Source organism: Pseudophryne corroboree, assembly GCF_028390025.1.
Source record: "Pseudophryne corroboree isolate aPseCor3 chromosome 3 unlocalized genomic scaffold, aPseCor3.hap2 SUPER_3_unloc_22, whole genome shotgun sequence".
NCBI classification, from domain to species: Eukaryota; Metazoa; Chordata; class Amphibia; order Anura; family Myobatrachidae; genus Pseudophryne; species Pseudophryne corroboree.
This window is the reverse complement of record NW_026967511.1, coordinates 1,311,081-1,334,033: the sequence shown is the minus strand read 5'-3', so window position 1 is coordinate 1,334,033 and position 22,953 is coordinate 1,311,081. Positions and strand designations below refer to the sequence as shown.

General features: G+C 45.4%; 1 protein-coding gene across 1 annotated transcript in view; it reads left to right on the top strand.

Annotated features, from left to right (window-relative positions):
• LOC134983724 (zinc finger protein ZFP2-like) overlaps window positions 1-21,704 on the top strand; it is a 28,098-nt gene extending 6,394 nt beyond the window's left edge. Inside the window, exons 2-5 of the mRNA XM_063949370.1 lie at window positions 6,624-6,702; window positions 6,822-6,919; window positions 7,075-7,756; window positions 19,643-21,704. Of these exons, the coding sequence (XP_063805440.1) occupies window positions 6,669-6,702; window positions 6,822-6,919; window positions 7,075-7,756; window positions 19,643-20,811 (1,983 nt within the window). The 5' untranslated portion in view covers window positions 6,624-6,668 and the 3' untranslated portion in view covers window positions 20,812-21,704. The remainder of the gene's footprint in view (window positions 1-6,623; window positions 6,703-6,821; window positions 6,920-7,074; window positions 7,757-19,642) is intronic.
• The last annotated feature ends 1,249 nt before the right edge of the window (window positions 21,705-22,953 follow it).

The following is a 22,953-nucleotide window of genomic DNA, read 5'->3' as shown; positions in this document are numbered from 1 at the left end:
GGATACAAGAGTGATAGTGCCGGTACCTCTGTCCCAGAGAGGCGGAGGATACTACTCTACCCTGTATCTAGTCCCGAAACCCAATGGGTCTTTCCGGCCTATACTCAACCTCAAATCACTGAACACATTTGTGAGTGTCCAAGTTCCATATTGAAACTCTGCGCTCGATTGTACTGGCCATGGAACCCGGAGATTATATGGTATCCCTGGATATACAAGATGCTGACCTGCATATATCGACTGCCATATCGCATCAGCAATATCTGCGGTTTGCTATTGACAACCTTCACTATCAATTCCAGGCTCTGCCGTTTGGACTGGCCACGGCTCCTCAGATCTTCACCGAGGTTATGGCTGTGATGACGGCTCATCTCCGTCCTCAGGAAATCAGGATCCTGCTGTATCTGGACTACTTGCTGATCCTAGCAAACTCCCACGATGTCCTTCTCAGTCATCTGCAACTGGCGGTTGTCTTCCTACAAGCCCACGGGTGGCTCGTCAACTGGAAGAAGTCCTCGCTGGTCCCTGCTCAGAGCATGGTGCCCCTGGTGGCACTGCTGGACACACACAGCCAAAGACTGTTTCTGTCTCCAGAGAAAGTCCTGAAACTTCAGGACAGGATCAGATACTTCCTCTCTCGCCCAAAAGTGTTGATGCACTCGGCGATGCAAGTACTGGGCCTTATGGTGTCGGCTTTCGACATGGTAGAGTATGCTCATATTCATTCCCACCCTCTACAAAGGTTAATCCTTTCCAAGTGGGATGGCCTGCCTCATCGGATCAGGTCACAAATGATCTCCTTGACTTCGGAGGTTCGTCTGTCACTGAGCTTATGGCTACAAGACCAGCAGTTGACCAGGGGCCGTCCCTTCTGGATCCTCAACTGGTTCCTACTGACTACCGACGCCAGTCTGCGGGGTTGGGGCACGGTGTTGAAGCAACACTCTCTCCAGGGTTGGTAAACCAAGGAGGAATCTCTCCTCCCGATAAACATTCTGGAATTGCGGGCAGTGTTCAATGCATTGACACTTGCCCTGCCTCTGGTAGAGAACAGGCCTGTTCAAGTACAATCAGACAATGCCACCACGGTGGCATACATAAACCATCAAGGCGGCACTCAAAGCCGCATGGCAATGATGGAAGTGTCAAAAATCCTTTGTTGGGCGAAATGCCATCTGCCAGCAATATCGGCAGTGTTCATTCAGGGAGTCCTCAACTGGGAAGCGGATTTCCTCAGTCATCAGGACGTGCCCGCCTGAGAGTGGAGCCTTCATCAGGAAGTCTTTCAGCTCCTAGTGGACAAGTGGGGTCTAACAGATGTAGACCTGATGGCGTCTCGACACAATCAATGTTCCGGTGTTCGGATCAAGAACCAGGGATCCTCAAGCAGCATTTGTGGACGCACTGGCAATTCCATGGAACTTTCGGCTGACCTACGTGTTCCCTCCAGTGTCACTCTTGCCCAGGGTACTATGGAAGTTCAAGCAAGAAGGATGAATACTACTTCTAGTCGCTCCAGCGTGGCCCAGATGGCATTGGTTCTCAGACCTGCAGGATCTCTCGATAGAGAGTACTCTTCTACTTCCTCAACAGGGCCTCGTTCAGGGCCCTTGTGTCTTCCCGGACCTGGCCAGACTGGCTTTGACGGAGTGGCTCTTGAAGCTTCACTCCTGAGGGCCAAAGGATTCTCCGAGGTGGTTATCCAAACTATGCTAAAGGCCCGCAAGCCGGCTTCTGCACGGATTTATTATAGTGTCTGGAATTGTTACTTCACATGGTGTGCTGCTAAGAATTACGATGCTTACAAGTTTAGTACTTCCAGACTTCTGGCTTTTTTGCAACAAGGCCTGGATTTAGGAGTTCGTCTGGCCTACCTCAAGGTTCACATATCTGCATTGTTGGTGTGGTTTCAGAGAAAAATTGTGTCTATGAATGATGTTCATACTGTACATTCACTCAGGGCGTTCTGCGGATTCAGCCTCCCTATGTCCCTCCTGTGGCTCCATGGGATTTTTCTGTTGTCCTGAATGCCCTGCAGGAGTCAGTGGACCTTAAATGGCTTACGGCTAAGGTCCTTTTCTTTTTGGCTATTGCCTCTGCCACAATGGTATCGGACTTAGGCGCTTTGTCCTGTCGTCCACCCTTTTTGATATTTCATCCTGACCGAGCAGTTCTCCGAACCCGCCCCAGTTATTTACCTAAGGTGGTGTCATCGTTTCACTTTTACTAAGAGATTGTGGTTCCGGCCTTCATCTCTTCTGACTTGTCCTCCAAAGAGCGGTCTTTGGATGTGGTACGGGCTCACCGTATATATGTGGAGAGGACTGCCTCTATTAGGAGGTCAGATGCCCTATTTGTACTATTTGGTTTCCACAAACGTGGCTGACCTGCGAATAAGCAAATCTTGGGCAGATGGATTAGAATGGTGATTGCACAAGCTTATTCTGCTATTAAAGCCCATTCTACTCGGTCTGTTGGACCTTCTTGGGCGGCCCGCCATGGCGCATCCACAGAACAATTGTGCCAGGCGTCTACGTGGTCCTCAGTGAACACGTTCATTAGGTTCTATATCTTTGATACTTCCACCTCCCAGGATGCTTCCTTTGGATGCTGGGTTCTCATACCTGCTAAGGTGCGTCCCCTCCCTTGAGGAACTGCTTTAGGACACCCGCGATGTATTCCCTGTGGAACAGAGTGTACCCCACTGCAGAAAAGGAGATTTATGGTAGACTTACCATGGTTAAATCTCTTTCTGCGAGGTACACTTGGTTCCACAGGGCGCCCACCCTGACGAACTTAGCTTCTATGGGTTTGTATGACATTAGCCGCTGGTCCATTCTCCTGTCGTGAGAACGTGGTGCTATGTGACTAACATCTGCCTTCTTTTTTACCTGCTTCTGCATTGGACTGGGTAACAAAACTGAGTTCACAGTGCCTGGAGGCGGGGTTATAGAGGAGTCCCGCAATGCATCCTGGGACAATCTAAAACTTTAGCCAGTTGGTGCCTCTGGATCAAGATCCATCTCTACACCCCAATGTATTCCCTGTGGAACCCAGTGTACCTCGCAGAAAGAGATTTAACCATGGTAAGTCTACCATAAATCTCCTAATTATTATACAGGAGGTGCAGCCTGTAGTGTCCTGTTCTTATTATACAGGTGGAGCAGACTGTGGTGTCTTGTTGTTATTATTATACGGGGGGAGCACCCTGTGGTGTCTTCCTGTTGTTGTTGTTATTATTGTTATACAGGGGCAGCAGCCTGTGGTGTCTTCTTATTATACAAAGAGAGCAGCCTGTGCTCTCCTGTTGTTGTTGTTGTTGTTGTTGTTGTTGTTGTTGTTGTTATTATTATTATTATACAGGGTGAGCGGTCTGTGGTGTCATATTATTATTATTATCATTATCACAGTGACATCACTTTTATCTATAGTAATAATACAGGAACATGACTGGGGAGGTGAGGGGATCTGGGAGTGTCACAGTGACATCATATATCTATAGTAATAATACAGGGACATGACTGGGGAGGTGAGGGGATTTGGGAGTGTCACAGTGACATCATATATCTATAGTAATAATACAGGGACATGACTGGGGAGGTGAGGGGATCTTGGAGTATCACTGTGATGTCACTTAAATCTATAATAATAATAATAATAATAAAGGGACATGACTGGGGAGGTGAGGGGATTTGGGAGTGTCACATAGACATCACTTATATCTATAGTAATAATACATGGACATGACTGGGTAGGTTAGGGGATCTTGGAGTATCACTGTGATGTCACTTATTTATATATATATATAATAATAATACAGGGACATGACTGGGGAGGTGAGGGGATTTGGGAGTGTCACAGTGACATCACTTATATCTATAGTAATAATACATGGACATGACTGGGGAGGTGAGGGGATCTTGGAGTATCACTGTGATGTCACTTATATATAATAATAATACAGGGACATGACTGGGTAGGTGAGGGGATCTTGGAGTATCACTGTGATGTCACTTATATATAATAATAATACAGGGACATGACTGGGGAGGTGAGGGGATTTGGGAGTGTCACAGTGACATCACATAGCTAGAGTAAAAATAGAAAAACTTGTATGAGCCACACTTAGAAATTATTATACCAAAGTCCATGTCCACCTGAGCCGTTAGGGGTGCAGAAGAGCACAGGTAGCAGCACACCAATTAATATGCAATTAATAAGCCTTTCATTCCATTTATAGCTGCAATGCTTAGACATAATGGGGGTGATTCCGAGTTGTTGCTCGCTAGCTGCTTTTATCAGTATTGCACACGCTAAGCCGCTGCCCTCTGGGAGTGTATCTTAGCTTAGCAGAATTGCGAATGAAAGATTAGCAGAATAGCGAATAGAGATTTCTTAGCAGTTTCTGAGTAGCTCCAGACTTACTCACAAATAGCGATCAGTTCAGTCAGTTTCGTTCCTGGTTTGACGTCACACATACGCCCAGCGTTCGCTCAGCCTCTCCCCCGTTTCTCCAGACACTCCCGCGTTTTTCCCTGAAACGCCTGCGTTTTTCCGCACACTCCCATTAAACGGACAGTTTCTGCCCAGAAACACCCACTTCCTGTCAATCACACTCCGATCTGCAGAACGATGAAAACACTTTGTTACGCCGTGAATAAAATACCAAACTTTTGTGCTAATTTACTTGGCGCAGGCGCGCTGCGTACATTGTGCATGCGCAGTTTGCGACTAATTGCTCCGTAGCGAAAAAAAATAACAACTCGGAATGACCCCCAATGTTAAAAAAAAAGTCACAAAAAAGCAGTCAATGATCCGGGTATCGCATATTCACCCATTCCTTCAAGATGTATAGTTTAGAAAACCATCAGTCAACAAATTTGTTTTGGTAGTAACAGCCACCGTTTCGGATAAAATCGCGTTGGTTATTTACAGGAGGACCCTGGGCTGTAATCTTCCACGGTGGTTGGCATCATCTTGTGGGTCATTTTTTTTTCCCATCTAAAAATCCCTCAAAATTGGCGAAATCTACCTAGTCCATCCTACCGGTACCATTGGAAGTGGCCCTACTCTCTTTAATATAAGGGACCTCTTGCATTTTGTTTTACTTTTTTATAGACTGTATATTGTTTTTATTCCTGTATTTTTGTGAGATAATTCTCTTTGGAATAAAAATAGACATTGGTTTCACCATTTGCTGTCATTGGGAACTATTTGAGTGGAGGTAATCGAATGGCTGGATATAAACAGAGGACTGGAAAAGATACCTTTCAATGCCTATAGGGCTTATCCTAAAGGTAAGCCTGATGTAGATAAGCCATGAGTTAGAAGGCTGTTGATACATGAAGTGTTAAAGAAACCTTTATGGGAACACATCTCATTTAGCACAGGTCAGTCGTTAGGAGGAGTGACCTTGGAAGACGCATGTCGAGATATGGACATTAACTAACAAATATGCTGCATATTATGTTTTCTGTTTGAAGAACAGGGATACATATTGATTTGGAACGTGTATTTAGCATCGCTGGGAGATCGCCTCTTTTTTTATTACAATTATGACTGTAAAGGAGTGGTGCTATTTTTTGGGGATCTGCCGAGTTGAAGCTATGACACAAGTCACTTTTTACCTATATTTTTTATTATGTTATCCGTTCTGTCCATGTTCTACTTCATCTGTAAAAGAAGAAAGGCGGTTGTTGACGTGATGGTCTCAGTATCGGGTCTGATTGAATTATGTGCCAATCGCAGCCCTAGTTATTCCTGAGGTTATTGAATATGTACCGGAGAATGATAATCTCATCATTTCTGATGCCCGGTCATCTTGTTTCATAAGGGACATCTCGGTCCAATGATAAACATTTGTTTATTGCTGCTGAGAGCTCCTCTGGCTCATAACCCCGTTCTAAGAATTTTTACCCATTACTTTCAGAGCTTCAGGTAGTTGAGTTCTATCAGACATCATTCTAACCACTCTGACAAGTTGGGGGAAAAGGGAGACCCCTCTTCAGGGGCTGAGGATGAAAGCTTGATGACAACAATAACGTGTTTTTGTCCGTACTCTTTCTAAAAATATTGGTTTTGCATTGGTCATCACCAATTGTTACTGTAACATCCAAAAGAAAAATCAATTTTGTGGGGGCTGCTGCTGCAGGAGAATCTAATCAAACCTGGAATGATGTTCAAATAGTCCACAAATTGTAAAAGAAGGTCCTAATCCCCAGTCCAAATAAAAAAGGTCATCTATATACCTTAAGTAAAACGCAACATATTGCGAATATGCTGCTTTACCCATAATGTGTTGATGTTCATAATTATACATGTATAGATTCACATACGATGGGGCCATATTTTACCCCATTGCAGTGCCAGTAAGTTGAAGAAAAAGTGTTGTTAAACAAAAAATAATTCTTATGGAGTATCACCTCCATAAGTAAGGTCAAAAATTCAATTGGTGGACTAGAATAACACCAGGGGACATGTCTGGGTGATGACTGGAGAGGTGACTGTTGGGAATGGGACATTATACAGTAACACCAGGGGACGTGTCTAGGTGATGACTGTATCACTGTGTGTATCAGGTTCCTATAAGGTGTCAGGAAGTCACTGTCTATGTCTCCATGCAGGAGGGGGAGTATATAGAGGAACACAGCGGTCTGTACAAGGACGTGATGATGGAGAATCACCGGCCCCTCACATCACTGGGTAAGAGGAGACTGTCATGTATTGTACAGGGGAGGGCAGGTATGGGGGCCCCCTATATACACACATCACCTGATAATCACATATATACACTGTACTCAGTCACTGTGTGTCTCCTACAGATGGGCCCAGTAACAGAGAGACCCCAGAGAGATGTCCCCATCCTCTGTATTCCCAGGATTGTACAGAGGAGAATCACAGGACCCCACAGGAGGATCAGGTAGGTGGGATTTAGGGTCTCCCCAATATACCAAAGTGACTGTCACTATATGATCTGTAGAGGAGCTGTGTGTCTTATACACTGATATTATACTGTTTCACCTCAGTTTAACCTGACTGTATGCAAATGTCAGTGTAGTGTTTTTGTTTTTTTAGGTTGAACGTCTGATTGATATTAAAACAGAAGATATAGAGGGAGAAGAAGAGATTTATATGACTGATATAAAGGCAGAAGATATAGAGGGAGAAGAAGATACGTATGTGACTGATATAAAGGCAGAAGATATAGAAGAAGAAGAGACGTGTGTGACTGATATAAAGGCAGAAGATATAGAAGAAGAAGAGACGTATATGACTGATATAAAGGCAGAAGATACAGAGGGAGAAGAAGAGACGTATGTGACTGATATAAAGGCAGAAGATACAGAGGGAGAAGAAGAGATGTATGTGACTGATATAAAGGCAGAAGATACAAAGGGAGAAGAAGAGACGTATGTGACTGATATAAAGGCAGAAGATACAGAGGGAGAAGAAGAGACGTATGTGACTGATATAAAGGCAGAAGATATAGAGGGAGAAGAAGAGACGTATGTGACTGGTATAAAGGCAGAAGATATAGAGGGAGTAGGAGAGACGTATGTGACTGATATAAAGGCAGAAGATACAGAGGGAGAAAAAGAGACGTGTGTGACTGATATAAAGGCAGAAGATATAGAGGGAGAAGAAGAGACGTATGTGACTGATATAAAGACAGAAGATATAGAGGGAGAAGAAGAGACGTATGTGAGGGGTGATCAGCAGTGTAAGGAGGAGGAGATCCCTACAGATATCAGCACAGGTGAGTAATAAATACATATTACAGAATATAGTCACATATTCTCCTTGCTCGGTCACTACAGCAATCTCGTATCCTACACCCTCCTCTGTCAGTACAGACTAATGAGGGAGATGTATCTGCCCAGTGGGGGAGTCAGGAGCCATAAGCCCCTATTATACTCCTGCTCTCCCCCTCACATCATGTCACTGTGTGTTACCAGCCCAGAGATCTGACCAGTCTCCTCCCCACACTCTCTGGTGTATCTCATACATCAGGAGTCATCAGCCCCTATTATACTCCTGCTCTTCCCCTCACATCATGTCATTGTGTGTTACCAGCCCAGAGATCTGACCAGTCTCCTCCCCACACTCTCTGGTGTATCTCATACATCAGGAGCCATCAGCCCTTATTATACTCCTGTTCTCCCCTCACATCATGTCATTGTGTGTTACAAGCCCAGATATCTGACCAGTCTCCTCCCCACACTCTCTGGTGTATATCATACATCAGGAGCCATCAGCCCCTATTTCTCTAACGTCCTAAGTGGATGCTGGGACTCCGTAAGGACCATGGGGAATAGCGGCTCCGCAGGAGACAGGGCACAAAATAAAAGCTTGAGATATCAGGTGGTGTGCACTGGCTCCTCCCCCTATGACCCTCCTCCAAGCCAGTTAGATTTTTGTGCCCGGCCGAGAAGGGTGCAAACTAGGTAGCTCTCCAGAGCTGCTTGGAATAAAAGTTTAGTTAGGTTTTTTTATTTTCAGTGAGTCCTGCTGGCAACAGGCTCACTGCATCGTGGGACTAAGGGGAGAAGAAGCGAACTCACCTGAGTGCAGAGTGGATTGGGCTTCTTAGGCTACTGGACGTTAGCTCCAGAGGGACGATCACAGGTTCAGCCTGGATGGGTCACCGGAGCCGCGCCGCCGTCCCCCTTACAGAGCCAGAAGAGACGAAGGTCCGGTGAAAGCGGCGGCAGAAGACATCCTGTCTTCAAGACTAAGGTAGCGCACAGCACCGCAGCTGTGCGCCATTGCTCTCAGCACACTTCACACTCCGGTCACTGAGGGTGCAGGGCGCTGGGGGGGAGCGCCCTGAGACGCAATATAACACACATATACCTTAGCTGGCAAAAGGAATACATCACATATAGCTCCAGGGCTATATGGATGTATTTTTTCCCCTGCCATTTTACACAAAAAAGCGGGAGTTAAGGACGTCGTGAAGGGGCGGGGCCTATCTCCTCAGCACACTGGCGCCATTATTCCCTCACAGCTCCGCTGGAAGGACGGCTCCCTGATTCTCCCCTGCAGTACTACATCTGATTCAGGGTAAAAAAGAGAAGGGGGGGCATTTTGGCAGCAAATAACTAGATTAACAGCAGCTATAAGGGATTAACACTTATATAAGGTTATCCCTGTATATATATAGCGCTGGGTGTGTGCTGGCAGACTCTCCCTCTGTCTCTCCAAAGGGCTAAGTGGGGTCCTGTCCTCTATCAGAGCATTCCCGGTGTGTGTGCTGTGTGTCGGTACGCGTGTGTCGACATGTATGAGGAGGAAAATGAGGTGGAGGCGGAGCAGTTGCCTGTGTTAGTTATGTCACCCCCTAGGGAGTCGACACCTGACTGGATGATTGTGTTTAAGCAATTAAGTGATAATGTCAGCAATTTACAAAAAACTGTTGACGACATGAGAAAGCCGGCAAATCAATTAGTGCCTGTTCAGGCGTCTCAGACACCCTCAGGGGCCCTAAAACGGCCGCTACCTCAGTGGGTCGACACGGATCCAGATACAGATACTGAATCTAGTGTCGACGGTGACGAGACAAACGTAATGTCCAGTAGGGCCACACGTTACATGATCACGGCAATGAAAGAGGCATTGAACCTTTCTGACACTACAAATACCTCAAAGGCGGGTATTATGTGGGGTGTGAAAAAACTGCCAATAGTTTTTCCTGAGTCTGAGGAAATAAATGAGGTGTGTGATAAAGCGTGGGTTTCCCCCGATAAAAAACAGCTAATTTCTAATAAGTTATTAGCACTATACCCTTTCCCGCCAGAGGTTAGGGCACGGTGGGAAACACCCCCTAGGGTAGATAAGGCGCTCACACGTTTATCTAAACAAGTAGCGTTACCGTCCCCTGATACGGCCACCCTCAAAGAACCAGCTGATAGGAGGCTGGAAAATATCCTGAAAAGTATATACACACATACTGGTGTTATACTGCGACCAGCAATCGCATCAGCCTGGATGTGCAGTGCTGGAGTCACATGGGCGGATTCCCTGACTGAGAATATTGATACCCTGGATAGGGACAATATTCTGTTAACTATAGAACATTTAAAGGATGCATTGCTATATATGCGTGATGCGCAGAGGGATATTTGTACCCTGGCATCAAGAGTAAGCGCAATGTCCATCTCTGCCAGAAGAGCATTATGGACCAGACAGTGGTCAGGGGACGCAGATTCCAAACGGCACATGGAAGTATTGCCGTATAAGGGGGAGGAGTTATTTGGGGCTGGTCTAACAGACCTGGTGGCCACGGCAACGGCTGGAAAATCCACCTTTTTACCCCAGGTTACTTCACATCAACAGAAAAAGACACAGTCTTTTCAAACTCAGTCCTTTCGTTCCCATAAGTACAAGCGAGCAAAAGGCCACTCTTTTCTGCCCAAGGGCAGAGGAAGAGGAAAAAGGCAGCACCATGCAGCCGCTTCCCAGGAGCAGAAGCCCTCCCCTGCTTCTGCCAAGTCTTCAGCATGACGCTGGGGCTTTACAAGCAGACTCAGACACGGTGGGGGCCCGTCTCAAGAATTTCAACGCGCAGTGGGCTCACTCGCAAGTGGATCCCTGGATTCTACAGGTAGTATCACAGGGGTACAAACTGGAATTCGAGGCGTTTCCTCCTCATCGGTTCCTGAAGTCTGCTTTACCAAAGTCTCCCTCCGACAGGGAGGCAGTTCTGGAAGCCATTCACAAGCTGTACTCCCAGCAAGTGATAATCAAGGTACCCCTCTTCCAACAGGGGAAGGGGTATTATTCCACACTATTTGTGGTACCGAAGCCGGACGGCTCGGTGAGACCAATATTAAATCTAAAATCTTTGAACACTTACATAAAAAGGTTCAAATTCAAGATGGAGTCACTCAGAGCGGTGATAGCGAACCTGGAAGAGGGGGACTATATGGTGTCGCTGGACATCAAGGATGCTTATCTCCACGTCCAAATATATCCTTCTCACCAAGGGTACCTCAGGTTTGTAGTACAAAACTGTCATTATCAGTTTCAGACGCTGCCGTTTGGATTGTCCACGGCGCCTCGGGTCTTTACCAAGGTAATGGCCGAAATGATGATTCTTCTACGAAGAAAAGGCATCTTAATTATCCCTTACTTGGACAATCTCCTGATAAGGGCAAGAACCAAGGAACAGTTAGAAGTCGGAGTGGCACTATCTCAGGTAGTGCTAAGTCAGCACGGATGGATTCTAAATATTCCAAAATCGCAGCTGATTCCAACGACACGTCTACTGTTCTTAGGAATGATTCTGGACACAGTCCAGAAGAAGGTGTTTCTCCCGGAGGAGAAGGCCAGGGAGTTATCCGAGCTAGTCAGGAACCTCCTAAAACCAGGACAGGTCTCAGTGCATCAGTGCACAAGGGTCCTGGGAAAAATGGTGGCTTCTTACGAAGCGATTCCATTCGGAAGATTCCATGCAAGAACTTTTCAGTGGGATCTACTGGGAAAATGGTCCGGATCGCATCTTCAGATGCATCAACGGATAACCCTGTCGCCAAGGACAAGGGTGTCTCTCCTGTGGTGGCTTCAGAGGGCTCATCTACTAGAGGGCCGCAGATTTGGCATTCAGGATTGGATCCTGGTAACCACGGATGCCAGCCTAAGAGGCTGGGGAGCAGTCACACAGGGAAGGAATTTCCAGGGCTTGTGGTCAAGCATGGAAACATCTCTTCATATAAACATTCTAGAACTAAGGGCCATTTACAATGCCTTAATTCAAGCAAAACCTCTGCTTCAGGGTCAGGCGGTGTTGATCCAGTCGGACAACATCACGTCAGTCGCCCACATAAACAGACAGGGCGGCACGAGAAGCAGGAGGGCAATGGCAGAAACTGCAAGGATTCTTCGCTGGGCGGAAAATCATGTGATAGCACTGTCAGCAGTGTTCATTCCGGGAGTGGACAACTGGGAAGCAGACTTCCTCAGCAGACACGACCTTCACCCGGGAGAGTGGGGACTTCACCCAGAAGTCTTCCACCAAATTGTAAACCGTTGGGAAAGACCAAAGGTGGACATGATGGCGTCACGTCTAAACAAAAAACTGGACAGATATTGCGCCAGGTCAAGGGACCCTCAGGCAATAGCAGTGGACGCTCTGGTAACGCCGTGGGTGTACCAGTCAGTGTATGTATTCCCTCCTCTGCCCCTCATACCGAAAGTATTGAGAATCATAAGAAGGAGAGGAGTAAGAACTATACTCGTGGTTCCGGATTGGCCAAGGAGGTCTTGGTACCCGGAACTTCAAGAGATGCTCACGGACGAACCGTGGCCTCTACCTCTAAGACAGGACCTGCTACTGCAGGGGCCTTGTCTGTTCCAAGACTTACCGCGGCTGCGTTTGACGGCATGGCGGTTGAACGCCGGATCCTGAAGGACAAGGGCATTCCAGAAGAAGTCATCCCTACTCTGGTAAAAGCCAGAAAGGAAGTAACCGCAAAACATTATAACCGCATTTGGCGTAAATATGTTGCGTGGTGTGAGGCCAAGAAGGCCCCTACACAGGAATTTCAACTGGGTCGTTTCTTGCATTTCCTGCAAACAGGACTGTCTATGGGCCTAAAATTAGGGTCCATTAAGGTTCAAATTTCGGCCCTGTCGATATTCTTCCAGAAAGAACTGGCTTCAGTACCTGAAGTTCAGACATTTGTGAAAGGGGTGCTGCACATACAGCCTCCTTTTGTGCCTCCAGTGGCACCTTGGGATCTCAATGTTGTGTTGAGATTTCTAAAATCACACTGGTTTGAACCATTGTCTACGGTAGATTTAAAATATCTCACGTGGAAGGTGTCGATGCTGTTGGCCTTGGCTTCAGCTAGGCGTGTGTCAGAATTGGCGGCTTTATCATGTAAAAGCCCTTACCTAAATTTTCATTCTGACAGGGCGGAATTGAGGACTCGTCCTCAATTTCTACCTAAGGTGGTTTCTGCATTTCACATGAACCAACCTATTGTGGTACCTGCGGCTACTAGGGACTTAGAGGACTCTAAGTTGCTGGACGTTGTCAGGGCCTTGAAAATATATGTTTCCAGGACGGCAGGAGTCAGGAAAACTGACTCGCTGTTTATCCTGTATGCACCCAACAAGCTGGGTGCTCCTGCTTCAAAGCAGACGATTGCTCGTTGGATTTGTAGTACAATTCAGCTTGCACATTCCGTGGCAGGATTGCCACAGCCAAAATCAGTAAAAGCCCATTCCACAAGGAAAGTGGGCTCATCTTGGGCGGCTGCCCGAGGGGTCTCGGCTTTACAACTTTGCCGAGCAGCTACTTGGTCAGGGGCAAACACGTTTGCTAAATTCTACAAATTTGATACCCTGGCTGAGGAGGACCTGGAGTTCTCTCATTCGGTGCTGCAGAGTCATCCGCACTCTCCCGCCCGTTTGGGAGCTTTGGTATAATCCCCATGGTCCTTACGGAGTCCCAGCATCCACTTAGGACGTTAGAGAAAATAAGATTTTACTTACCGATAAATCTATTTCTCGTAGTCCGTAGTGGATGCTGGGCGCCCATCCCTAGTGCGGATTGTCTGCAATACTTGTATATAGTTATTGTTACAAAAAATTCGGGTTATTATTGTTGAGCCATCTTTTCAGAGGCTCCTTTAAATTTATCATACTGTTAACTGGGTTCAGATCACGAGTTGTACGGTGTGATTGGTGTGGCTGGTATGAGTCTTACCCGGGATTCAATATCCTTCCTTATTATGTACGCTCGTCCGGGCACACTATCCTAACTGGCTTGGAGGAGGGTCATAGGGGGAGGAGCCAGTGCACACCACCTGATATCTCAAGCTTTTATTTTGTGCCCCGTCTCCTGCGGAGCCGCTATTCCCCATGGTCCTTACGGAGTCCCAGCATCCACTACGGACTACGAGAAATAGATTTATCGGTAAGTAAAATCTTATTTATACTCCTGATCTCCCCCTCACATCATGTCATTCTGTGTTACCAGCCCAGAGATCTGACCAGTCTCCTCCCCACACTCTCTGGTGTATCTCATACATCAGGAGACATCAGCCCCTATTATACTCCTGCTCCCCTCCCACATCATGTCACTGTGTGTTACCAGCCCAGAGATCTGACCAGTCTCCTCCCCACACTCTCTGGTGTATCTCATACATCAGGAGACATCAGCCCCTGTTATACTCCTGCTCTCCCCCTCACATCATGTCACTGTGTGTTACCAGCCTAGAAATCTGACCAGTCTCCTCCCCACACTCTCTGGTGTATCTCATACATCAGGAGACATCAGCCCCTATTATACTCCTGTTCTCCCCCTCATATCATGTCACTGTGCGTTACCAGCCCAGAGATCTGACCAGTCTCCTCCCCACACTCTCTGGTGTATCTCATACATCAGGAGACATCAGCCCCTATTATACTCCTGCTCCCCTCCCACATCATGTCACTGTGTGTTACCAGCCCAGAGATCTGACCAGTCTCCTCCCCACACTCTCTGGTGTATCTCATACATCAGGAGACATCAGCCCCTGTTATACTCCTGCTCTCCCCCTCACATCATGTCACTGTGTGTTACCAGCCTAGAAATCTGACCAGTCTCCTCCCCACACTCTCTGGTGTATCTCATACATCAGGAGCCATCAGCCCCTATTATACTCCTGTTCTCCCCCCTCACATCATGTCACTGTGTGTTACCAGCCCAGAGCTCTGACCAATCTCCTCCCCACACTCTCTGGTGTATCTCATACATCAGGAGCCATCATCTCCTATTATACTCATGCTCTCCCCCTCACATCATGTCACTGTGTGTTACCAGCCCTGAGATCTGACCAGTCTTCTCCCCACACTCTCTGGTGTATCTCATACATCAGGAACCATCTGCCCCTATTATATATTATACTCCCGCTCTCCCCCTCACATCATGTCACTGTGTGTTACCAGCCCAGAGATCTGACCAGTCTCCTCCCCACGCTCTCTGGTGTATCTCATACATCAGGAGACATCACCCCCTATTATACTCCTGCTCTCCCCTCACATCATGTCACTGTGTGTTACCAGCCTAGAAATCTGACCAGTCTCCTCCCCACGCTCTCTGGTGTATCTCATACATCAGGAGACAACATTCCCTATTATACTCCTGCTTTCCCCCTCACATCATGTCACTGTGTGTTACCAGCCCAGAGATCTTACCAGTCTCCTCTCCACACTCTCTGGTGTATCTCATACATCAGGAGCCATCATCTTTTATTATACTCCTGCTCTCCCCCTTACATCATGTCACTGTGTGTTACCAGCCCTGGGATCTGACCAGTCTTCTCCCCACACTCTCTGGTGTATCTCATACATCAGGAGCCATCAGCCCCTATTATACTCCTGCTCTCCCCCTCACATCATGTCACTGTGTGTTACCAGCCCAGAGATCTGACCAGTCTCCTCCCCACACTCTCTGGTGTATCTCATACATCAGGAGCCATCAGCCCCTATCATACTCCTGCTCTCCCCCTCACATCATGTCACTGTGTGTTACCAGCCCAGTGATCTGACCAGTCTCCTCTCCACACTCTCTGGTGTATGTCATACATCAGGAGCCATCATCTCCTATTATGCTCCTGCTCTCCCCCTCACATCATGTCACTGTGTGTTACCAGCCCTGAGATCTGACCAGTCTTCTCCCCACACTCTCTGGTGTATCCCATACATCAGGAGCCATCAGCCTCTATTATACCCCTGTTCTCCCCCCTCACCTCATGTGACTGTGTGTTACCAGCCCAGAGATCTGACCAGTCTCCTCCCCACACTCTCTGGTGTATCTCATACATCAGGAGCCATCAGCCCCTATTATACTCCTGATCTCCCCTCACATCATGTTACTGTGTGCCACCAGCAACCATACTGTGTACTGTAAAATTATATATATATATATATATATATATAGACCAAAATCACCTTTATCCTGCGCTGTAGTGTAGCAGCCCTCTGAAACGGTCCTACTGTTAGCCAGAACCAAACCAAAACACCTCCAAACTTCCAGGGTGAGAAGAGAGAAAAACTTACCCATCACATCATCTATGACACAAATTATTTGCTATGTGTTTTTGAAAGGGTTATCTCTTTGAGCCATTTGTGCTCTTAATAAATTGCTATCTATATATCTATCTATCTATATATCTATCTATATATATATATATATATATATATATATGTGGTCATTTGCATTTGCTGATATAGTGGAAAGTGATTGTTAGCGCCCTATGATTCATTGTTTGGAGATATATATAAAGACATCGGGGTTGTCTGGCAAGAGGGGAATAGAGGGAAGTGAGGGTGACATTTATAATTAATTTTCCCAACTAGAATCCAATATCTACCATTGCAATCCACCCACTTGCTTTCCAGGTGAAAGGGGCAGGATCTATGGGAAAGGATGGCTACACCACAGGAGATAGAGCATGCTGGGTAGTTATTGGTAAACTGAGGGGGAGAGTGCAATGGAACATGTGATTCCTGAATGGCTACCACCGCCGCCTTCTGGTCAGTGAAATATTTTATTGCAAGACGTCTCTTACAGGGAGAATTAAGACCTTTTACATTAAGACTTAAAAACTTCACCGTGATAGAGAGAGATCAGATCATGGTATGAAACATCTAGGATCATCTGTGTAAAGTCCAGTAGAGTCTGTAGGACGTGTGCGTACTACAAACTATCATATCACAGAAAAATAAAATAGGGAACAAAAATGGGAGACAAACAGAAATAGCGTCCATAAAGGAGCTAGAGATTCCGTCACTAGGGTACCGTGACAGAAAGGTGGCAAAAGGTGGCGGTCGGGCCTAATAGGGAAACTCACCGATTACCCCAAGTAGCCATACGAGAGTGCAAAATCTAGTCATCATAGTAACAATTGTACAAAGAAATATCAAATCTCAATGTAACCAGTGTATCCAAAGGATTTAAAGACCAAGAACATGACCTGATATCCAATGTAGGTTCTACCAACACAGTTATAAGGGCAACAGGAAGTTACATGAATCAGTCATGCTTTACCTGAACACCCAAACATTCTAGAAAGGTATTATGTAACATAACAGTGGAAAGAATATCAGACCATATACCATATAGCAATTATATAGCACAGGAAATAAAGATAAAAATATACGTTTTATACCCATAACAAGAGCAAATAAATCTGGCCCAAAAATAGATCCATGCCCAGTAACTTGGTCCCAGTTGGCACATGTTACAGTAGGAAATAAACCCTGATTGTCTCTAACAGTTTTACTCCTTTAGCATATTACTTCAAGATGGGAGACAACTCCTCCGGGATTGGTTTAGGTAAAGTGTCATGAAGGACTGTCAACAGGAGTGTCCCACTTTTTCAGAATAGCAGGGCCATCCTCGGGTGAAGAGATCACTGTGAAGGCGCCGTTTCACATCACAATAATCTTAGTAGGAAAGCCCCATTTGTATTGTACATTTCCTTGGGTGGAATAGACACTTTTTGTCCAGCGTCACAGGAGAAATATCTGGAAATAGCTGCAGATTATCCAGGCACTCAGCTGTAGATGAGGAAGGCAAAGCAGCCTGTAGAATATGTTCTTTAATATGAAAAAAGTGGACCCTGAGCAGAGTGTCCTTCGGAGCTTGGATAGGGGCCTGTTTGGACTTTGGGAGTCTATGGATCCTATCAATAAGAAGGTCCGTGGCAGAAGCCTTCTGTAAAAGTTTCTGAAAAGAGGACCGTGGCATAATCATAAAGCTCAGCATTTGTAACAGAATCCTGAACGCCCATTATTCTGATATTATTTCTCCGAGACCTGTCTTCTAAATCAACGACTTTATCACGAATAGAGACAGGGCCTTCCTGAAGGGTGTCATGTGCTGAAATCAGATCTTTGTGAGACGCAACAATCTCTTTCATCTTAGTCTGTACGAGTGGCAATCTCACTGATATCGGACCTCAAAGCTTTAATATTAGAGTTAAGTTCTGAGGTTATTTCAGGCCTTAAATGTAGATAACATAGAATGTATAGAGCGTAGAGTAACAGGACCATCTAGAGTGTCTTAAGATGTCTTCAGCCATTACAGCTGAGCTGTGCGACTGACAAGAAAAAGCAGATGATGTTGTAGCAGTCTCAGAAAAACCACCTGAATTCGAGATACCAAAGAGATGGACAGATGCGGCTGATGTTGTACATTTTTAACCTTTCTTGGAGGCATGGTAAGCCCACTACAAAGAGACGGACCGCTCAGAGAATGGAAAATACAAATGATATATAAATAAAAGGAGCAGTAGTACGCTGTCACGGGGTTACATCAAGATGACTCAGTTCAAAATTACATACTTAGTCGGGGTGCCGGGGGTATCAGAGCCAAAATTTCAAGTAAACATGATGTAAAGCAACTCAAATAACACATTTATAACCGAAAAATTCCACTAGATGTCAGCGTCATCACAGACGTGAAGCACAGAGAGACACACAAGTGGCAAAATACAGTATATTCAGTGAATAAATCCACAATAATATACTGTGAGGTTGTAATCAGAGTGTAATGAGCTGTACTCAGATGATACTTGATACTGGGCTCTGCAGGTAGACAGAGAGGAAGTAGATTATAGTGGTACCATATAAATAGAAGGTAGTTTCACCTCCAGGGAAAGGCTTCAATTTAGTGTAGTGACCCCGGTCCAGCTGTCAGGTAGCAGCTTATATCAATTTTATACCTTATTGAAGGCAAAGCATGCAATGGCCGGGCACCGGGATCCAAAATGGCAGCCACCTCACTTCCCAATATCACTGCCGTGCTCCAGTGACCGTGGGCGGCCTGTTCTGTCCCCAGCAGTAGTGGGGGAGCATTTGCTCCCACCTGAGGCAAAAGCACCTCCAAGTCAGGTGTCTGGAGCGTGCAGGAAAGACTAAAGACTATAGACTATAGTAAAGTATAGATTCTGATATGTAATTCTCTATATCATACTTACCGTACACACATCATCCTTATTACTATTGAGAGAATAGAGGTAAGACACTGATGATGGGGGTGTAACAGTGGATTATAACCTAGCAGATGATGATGATGATTGCAGTGTATAATATGGTGTATTGCATGTAAAGTACCTTGTTCCACACCTCTTCTGCTGTAGCAATATACCTTATATAAGGGTGAGTAACACATGTACAGGCTTACCAGCGTATGAGCACACACATAAAGGAATGCTACCTTACCAATGCTTCCAGAAGTAACGTTAGGAGACATTTCTCTGATCCATCAGCTCATATGACTAATGTTATTGTTCATCTAGAATCTCCAATTCATACGATATGTTCCCCATCCATTGTTTTACATTGGTGCTGACATAGGACTTGGCGAGTGACTACATCTCCATTTATACTTCATGGTTAGTTACCAGTACAAGAGAGAGATATATCTAAGTCTTGTTATAATATTACATTTGTTATTGTGAGTGTTCTCAGGAGGGTGGACACAATGATAGTCTGAGACACAATATTATAAAGCCTTCAGTAAAAGTTATGTTTTATTATACACACACATTTACAATTAAGTGTCCCAGAGAGTCGTCTTCTCCTATTGTTTACAAGATTAATGTTGTTACAGAAAATGTCACATTTCCATAATGTATTTTATTTCCAGCAGATGGACACACAAGCAGGAATATCTCAGAAGGACATCTAATGTTATCCCCGGATTGTGACATAAAAGATAATGACCGTAGACAGGATTCTCCAGGAGCTAACCCCATTACCCCAATTATACATCCAGCTCTATCAGCTGATCCCTCTGATCCTGGGAAATGTTCTCCTGATCACTCTGATATTGGTGCATCTGTTACAGCTCTGAGACTAGATACAGAGTTTCTCTGTTCTACAGATGCCAAATGTTTTACACAGAACACAAAGCCTATTAACCCACAGACAGGTAAGGCAGGGGAGAGGCCATTTCCATGTTCTGAGTGTGGGAAATGTTTTGCACGGAAATCAGATCTTATTACACATCCGCGTAGTCACACAGGTGAGAAGGCATTTCCATGTTCTGAGTGTGGGAAATGTTTTACATACAAATCACTTCTTGTAATACATAAGAGAATACATACAGGTGAGCAACCATATTCCTGTTCTGAGTGTGGGAAATGTTTTACATACAAAAAAACTCTTGATGCACATCAGAGAAGTCACACAGGTACATCACCATTTCCATGTTCTGAGTGTGGGAAATGTTTTACACAGAAATCGCATCTTATTACACATCAGAGAAGTCACACAGGTGAGAAGCCATTTCCATGTTCTGAGTGTGGGAAATGTTTTGCACGCAAATCAGATCTTGTTAGACATCAGAGAAGTCACACAGGTGAGAAGCCATTTTCTTGCTCTGAGTGTGGGAAATATTTTGCACAGAAATCACAACTTGCAAGACATCAGCGAAGTCACACAGGTGAGAAGCCATTTCCATGTTCTGAGTGTGGGAAATGTTTTACACAAAAATCACAACTTGTTGCACATCAACGAAGTCACACAGGTGAGAATCCATTTCCATGTTCTGAGTGCGGAAAATGTTTTTCCTGGAAATCACAACTTGTTACACATCAGCGAAGTCACACAGGTGAGAAGCCATTTACATGTTCTGAGTGTGGGAAATGTTTTGCACACAAATCAGATTTTGTTAGACATAACAGAAGTCACACAGGTGAGAATCTATTTTCTTGCTCTGAGTGCGGGAAATGTTTTATCCGGAAATCACAACTTGTTAGACATCAGAGAAGTCACACAGGTGAGAAGCCATTTCCATACTCAGAAATAAATTAGCTCTTGCACACAATAGACATCACTCAGGTGAGGAACCATTTTATTCTGGAGTATACTTATCATTGCCATGTAATGTTCCGCAAGGTTCATATCCTATCTCCTATGCTTTTTGCAATATACATGCTACCGCAGGGTGAAATAATCAGATGTCATGTCCTCATCTACCACTGCTATACAGATGACCTGTCTTTTTCTCCGGGTACTGAGAACCCAATACCAATCCTAAATGTCTAGCTGAGCTCCAGGTGTGGGTGATGACAGTTGGCTGTGACTCAGTACTGGTGAAACAGGTCCTTATGATAGAAGCTCACCAACAAAGGGCAGGGCTACAGCTCAGCTTTACCTACCAACCAGACTTACGCTTGTGGGTTCAGAGTTACAAAATGCGGATCATGTGCGGAATCTTGGTGTCCTGGATGGTGGAGTGACACTTAGACATCAGTATCAGCCACAATCATATCCTCATCTGAGGAACATAGCCAGGTTCCAGCACTTATTTCCCTCAGATCTACCTACAGTCATACATGCACTTGTATCATCACGCATAGACTACTGCAATGTCCTCTACCTGGGTCTCCCAGCAAAAGAATTGCACCGCTTGTAGCTTGTACAGAATGCAGCAGCCAGGCTGTTACCTAACCAGCCCGTTCCTGCCACATAACACCCATTCTCTGCTCCCTTCACCGGCTGCCTGTAAGATGGTGACTCTATTACATAATCTTACTGACTCTCCCAGCCCTACATGACCAGGGTCCATGGTACCAGAAGCAACTTCTGCCTCCTTACTGCCCTGGTTACTTCCATCTGCAGATGAAGGACTGTTACCAGCAGTACCAAGAATCCCCAAGCAGGGCTGAGATGTCAGGGAGGAAACAGGGCAGTGGCAGCAGTGGGGGGAGACAGGGTGGGTGGCAGTAATGGGGGGGAGACAGGGCGGGTGGCAGTAGTGGGGGGGGAGACAGAGCGGATGGCAGTAGTGGAAGGAGACGGGACAGATGGCTGCAGTACAGTACCAGGGGCTGCTGGAGGCAGTAAAGAGGTGTATGGGTCCCGCACAGAACCAGTTGATAATTAGACTTAATGATTATGTTTCCTTATTTCTAATTAATCCATTGTATGTGTTACTGTTATTTGCTGTATCAGCCTTTATGTGTGTTCTGTGTAATAATCCTGAAAGTAGTGCTGCTACCGATCTCATATCATGTGTAGTAACTTGGAAAAGATGAGATATGAGGTGCACTCTGGAAGCTTATAGGGGGGTAATCAGAAAAATGCAGATGTGACATCACGCAGCCCCCCAGAAAATGGTCCCGGCCCACCCATGTTCAGCCCTCAGAGATGACGCCGCAACGTGTGTCCGCACGGCCGCTGCACATGTGCATTTTGCCACCACCAGCAAACTGCTACGGGCCGCTATTGCGGCTGTGTCTGAATGACCCCCATAGGCTGTTGTGCAGAGTAAAGTATTTTTTAAGTTTAAAATATAGACAAAAATATGTGTATTAAAGATATGAAATAAAGTAGTTTAAGAGCAAAAGATTTCTGGTGCCATTTTGGCAGCTCATTTCAATAGTGGGATGATATTACCGGGGGAGGGGGGGGGGGGGGTCTCTTTCTGCGTAAATAAATAGTTTTATTATTTGTTGGTTTTAAATAAATTATGTCTGTTCAAATGTTTGTTTTTGTTTTTTACTTGTAGGTGAATTAGGGTTGTTGTATTTAAAATAAACTTACCTGACCCTTGCCTGGAAATGTCCATGTATGAAGGTATGGGAGATACCTGCTGCAGTACCTTCTACTTACATTTGGGAGGTCCGGTTGTTTTGGGGGAATTAGTAACAAATAGTAAATGATACATTGGCTCCATAACGTCTCGCTGACCCTCTGATTTTTACAAAAATATGTTACACAAAATTACATTTACATTAACAACCATTAACCATCTCTCTCCTACTCAGCGACCATCTTTACCTGCTTTTTCTCCTACTGGTAAAGGCTCATCTCTATCTATGGCCGCCAGCCCCAAGTAGTACAATGATTACTCTCTCACTACTTATATCTTGGCTGTATTATGTATGAGAATTGTGGTGCTCTTTGTTACCTGTACTCTATTTTTGTTATTCACTGTAATGCTAATTTTTG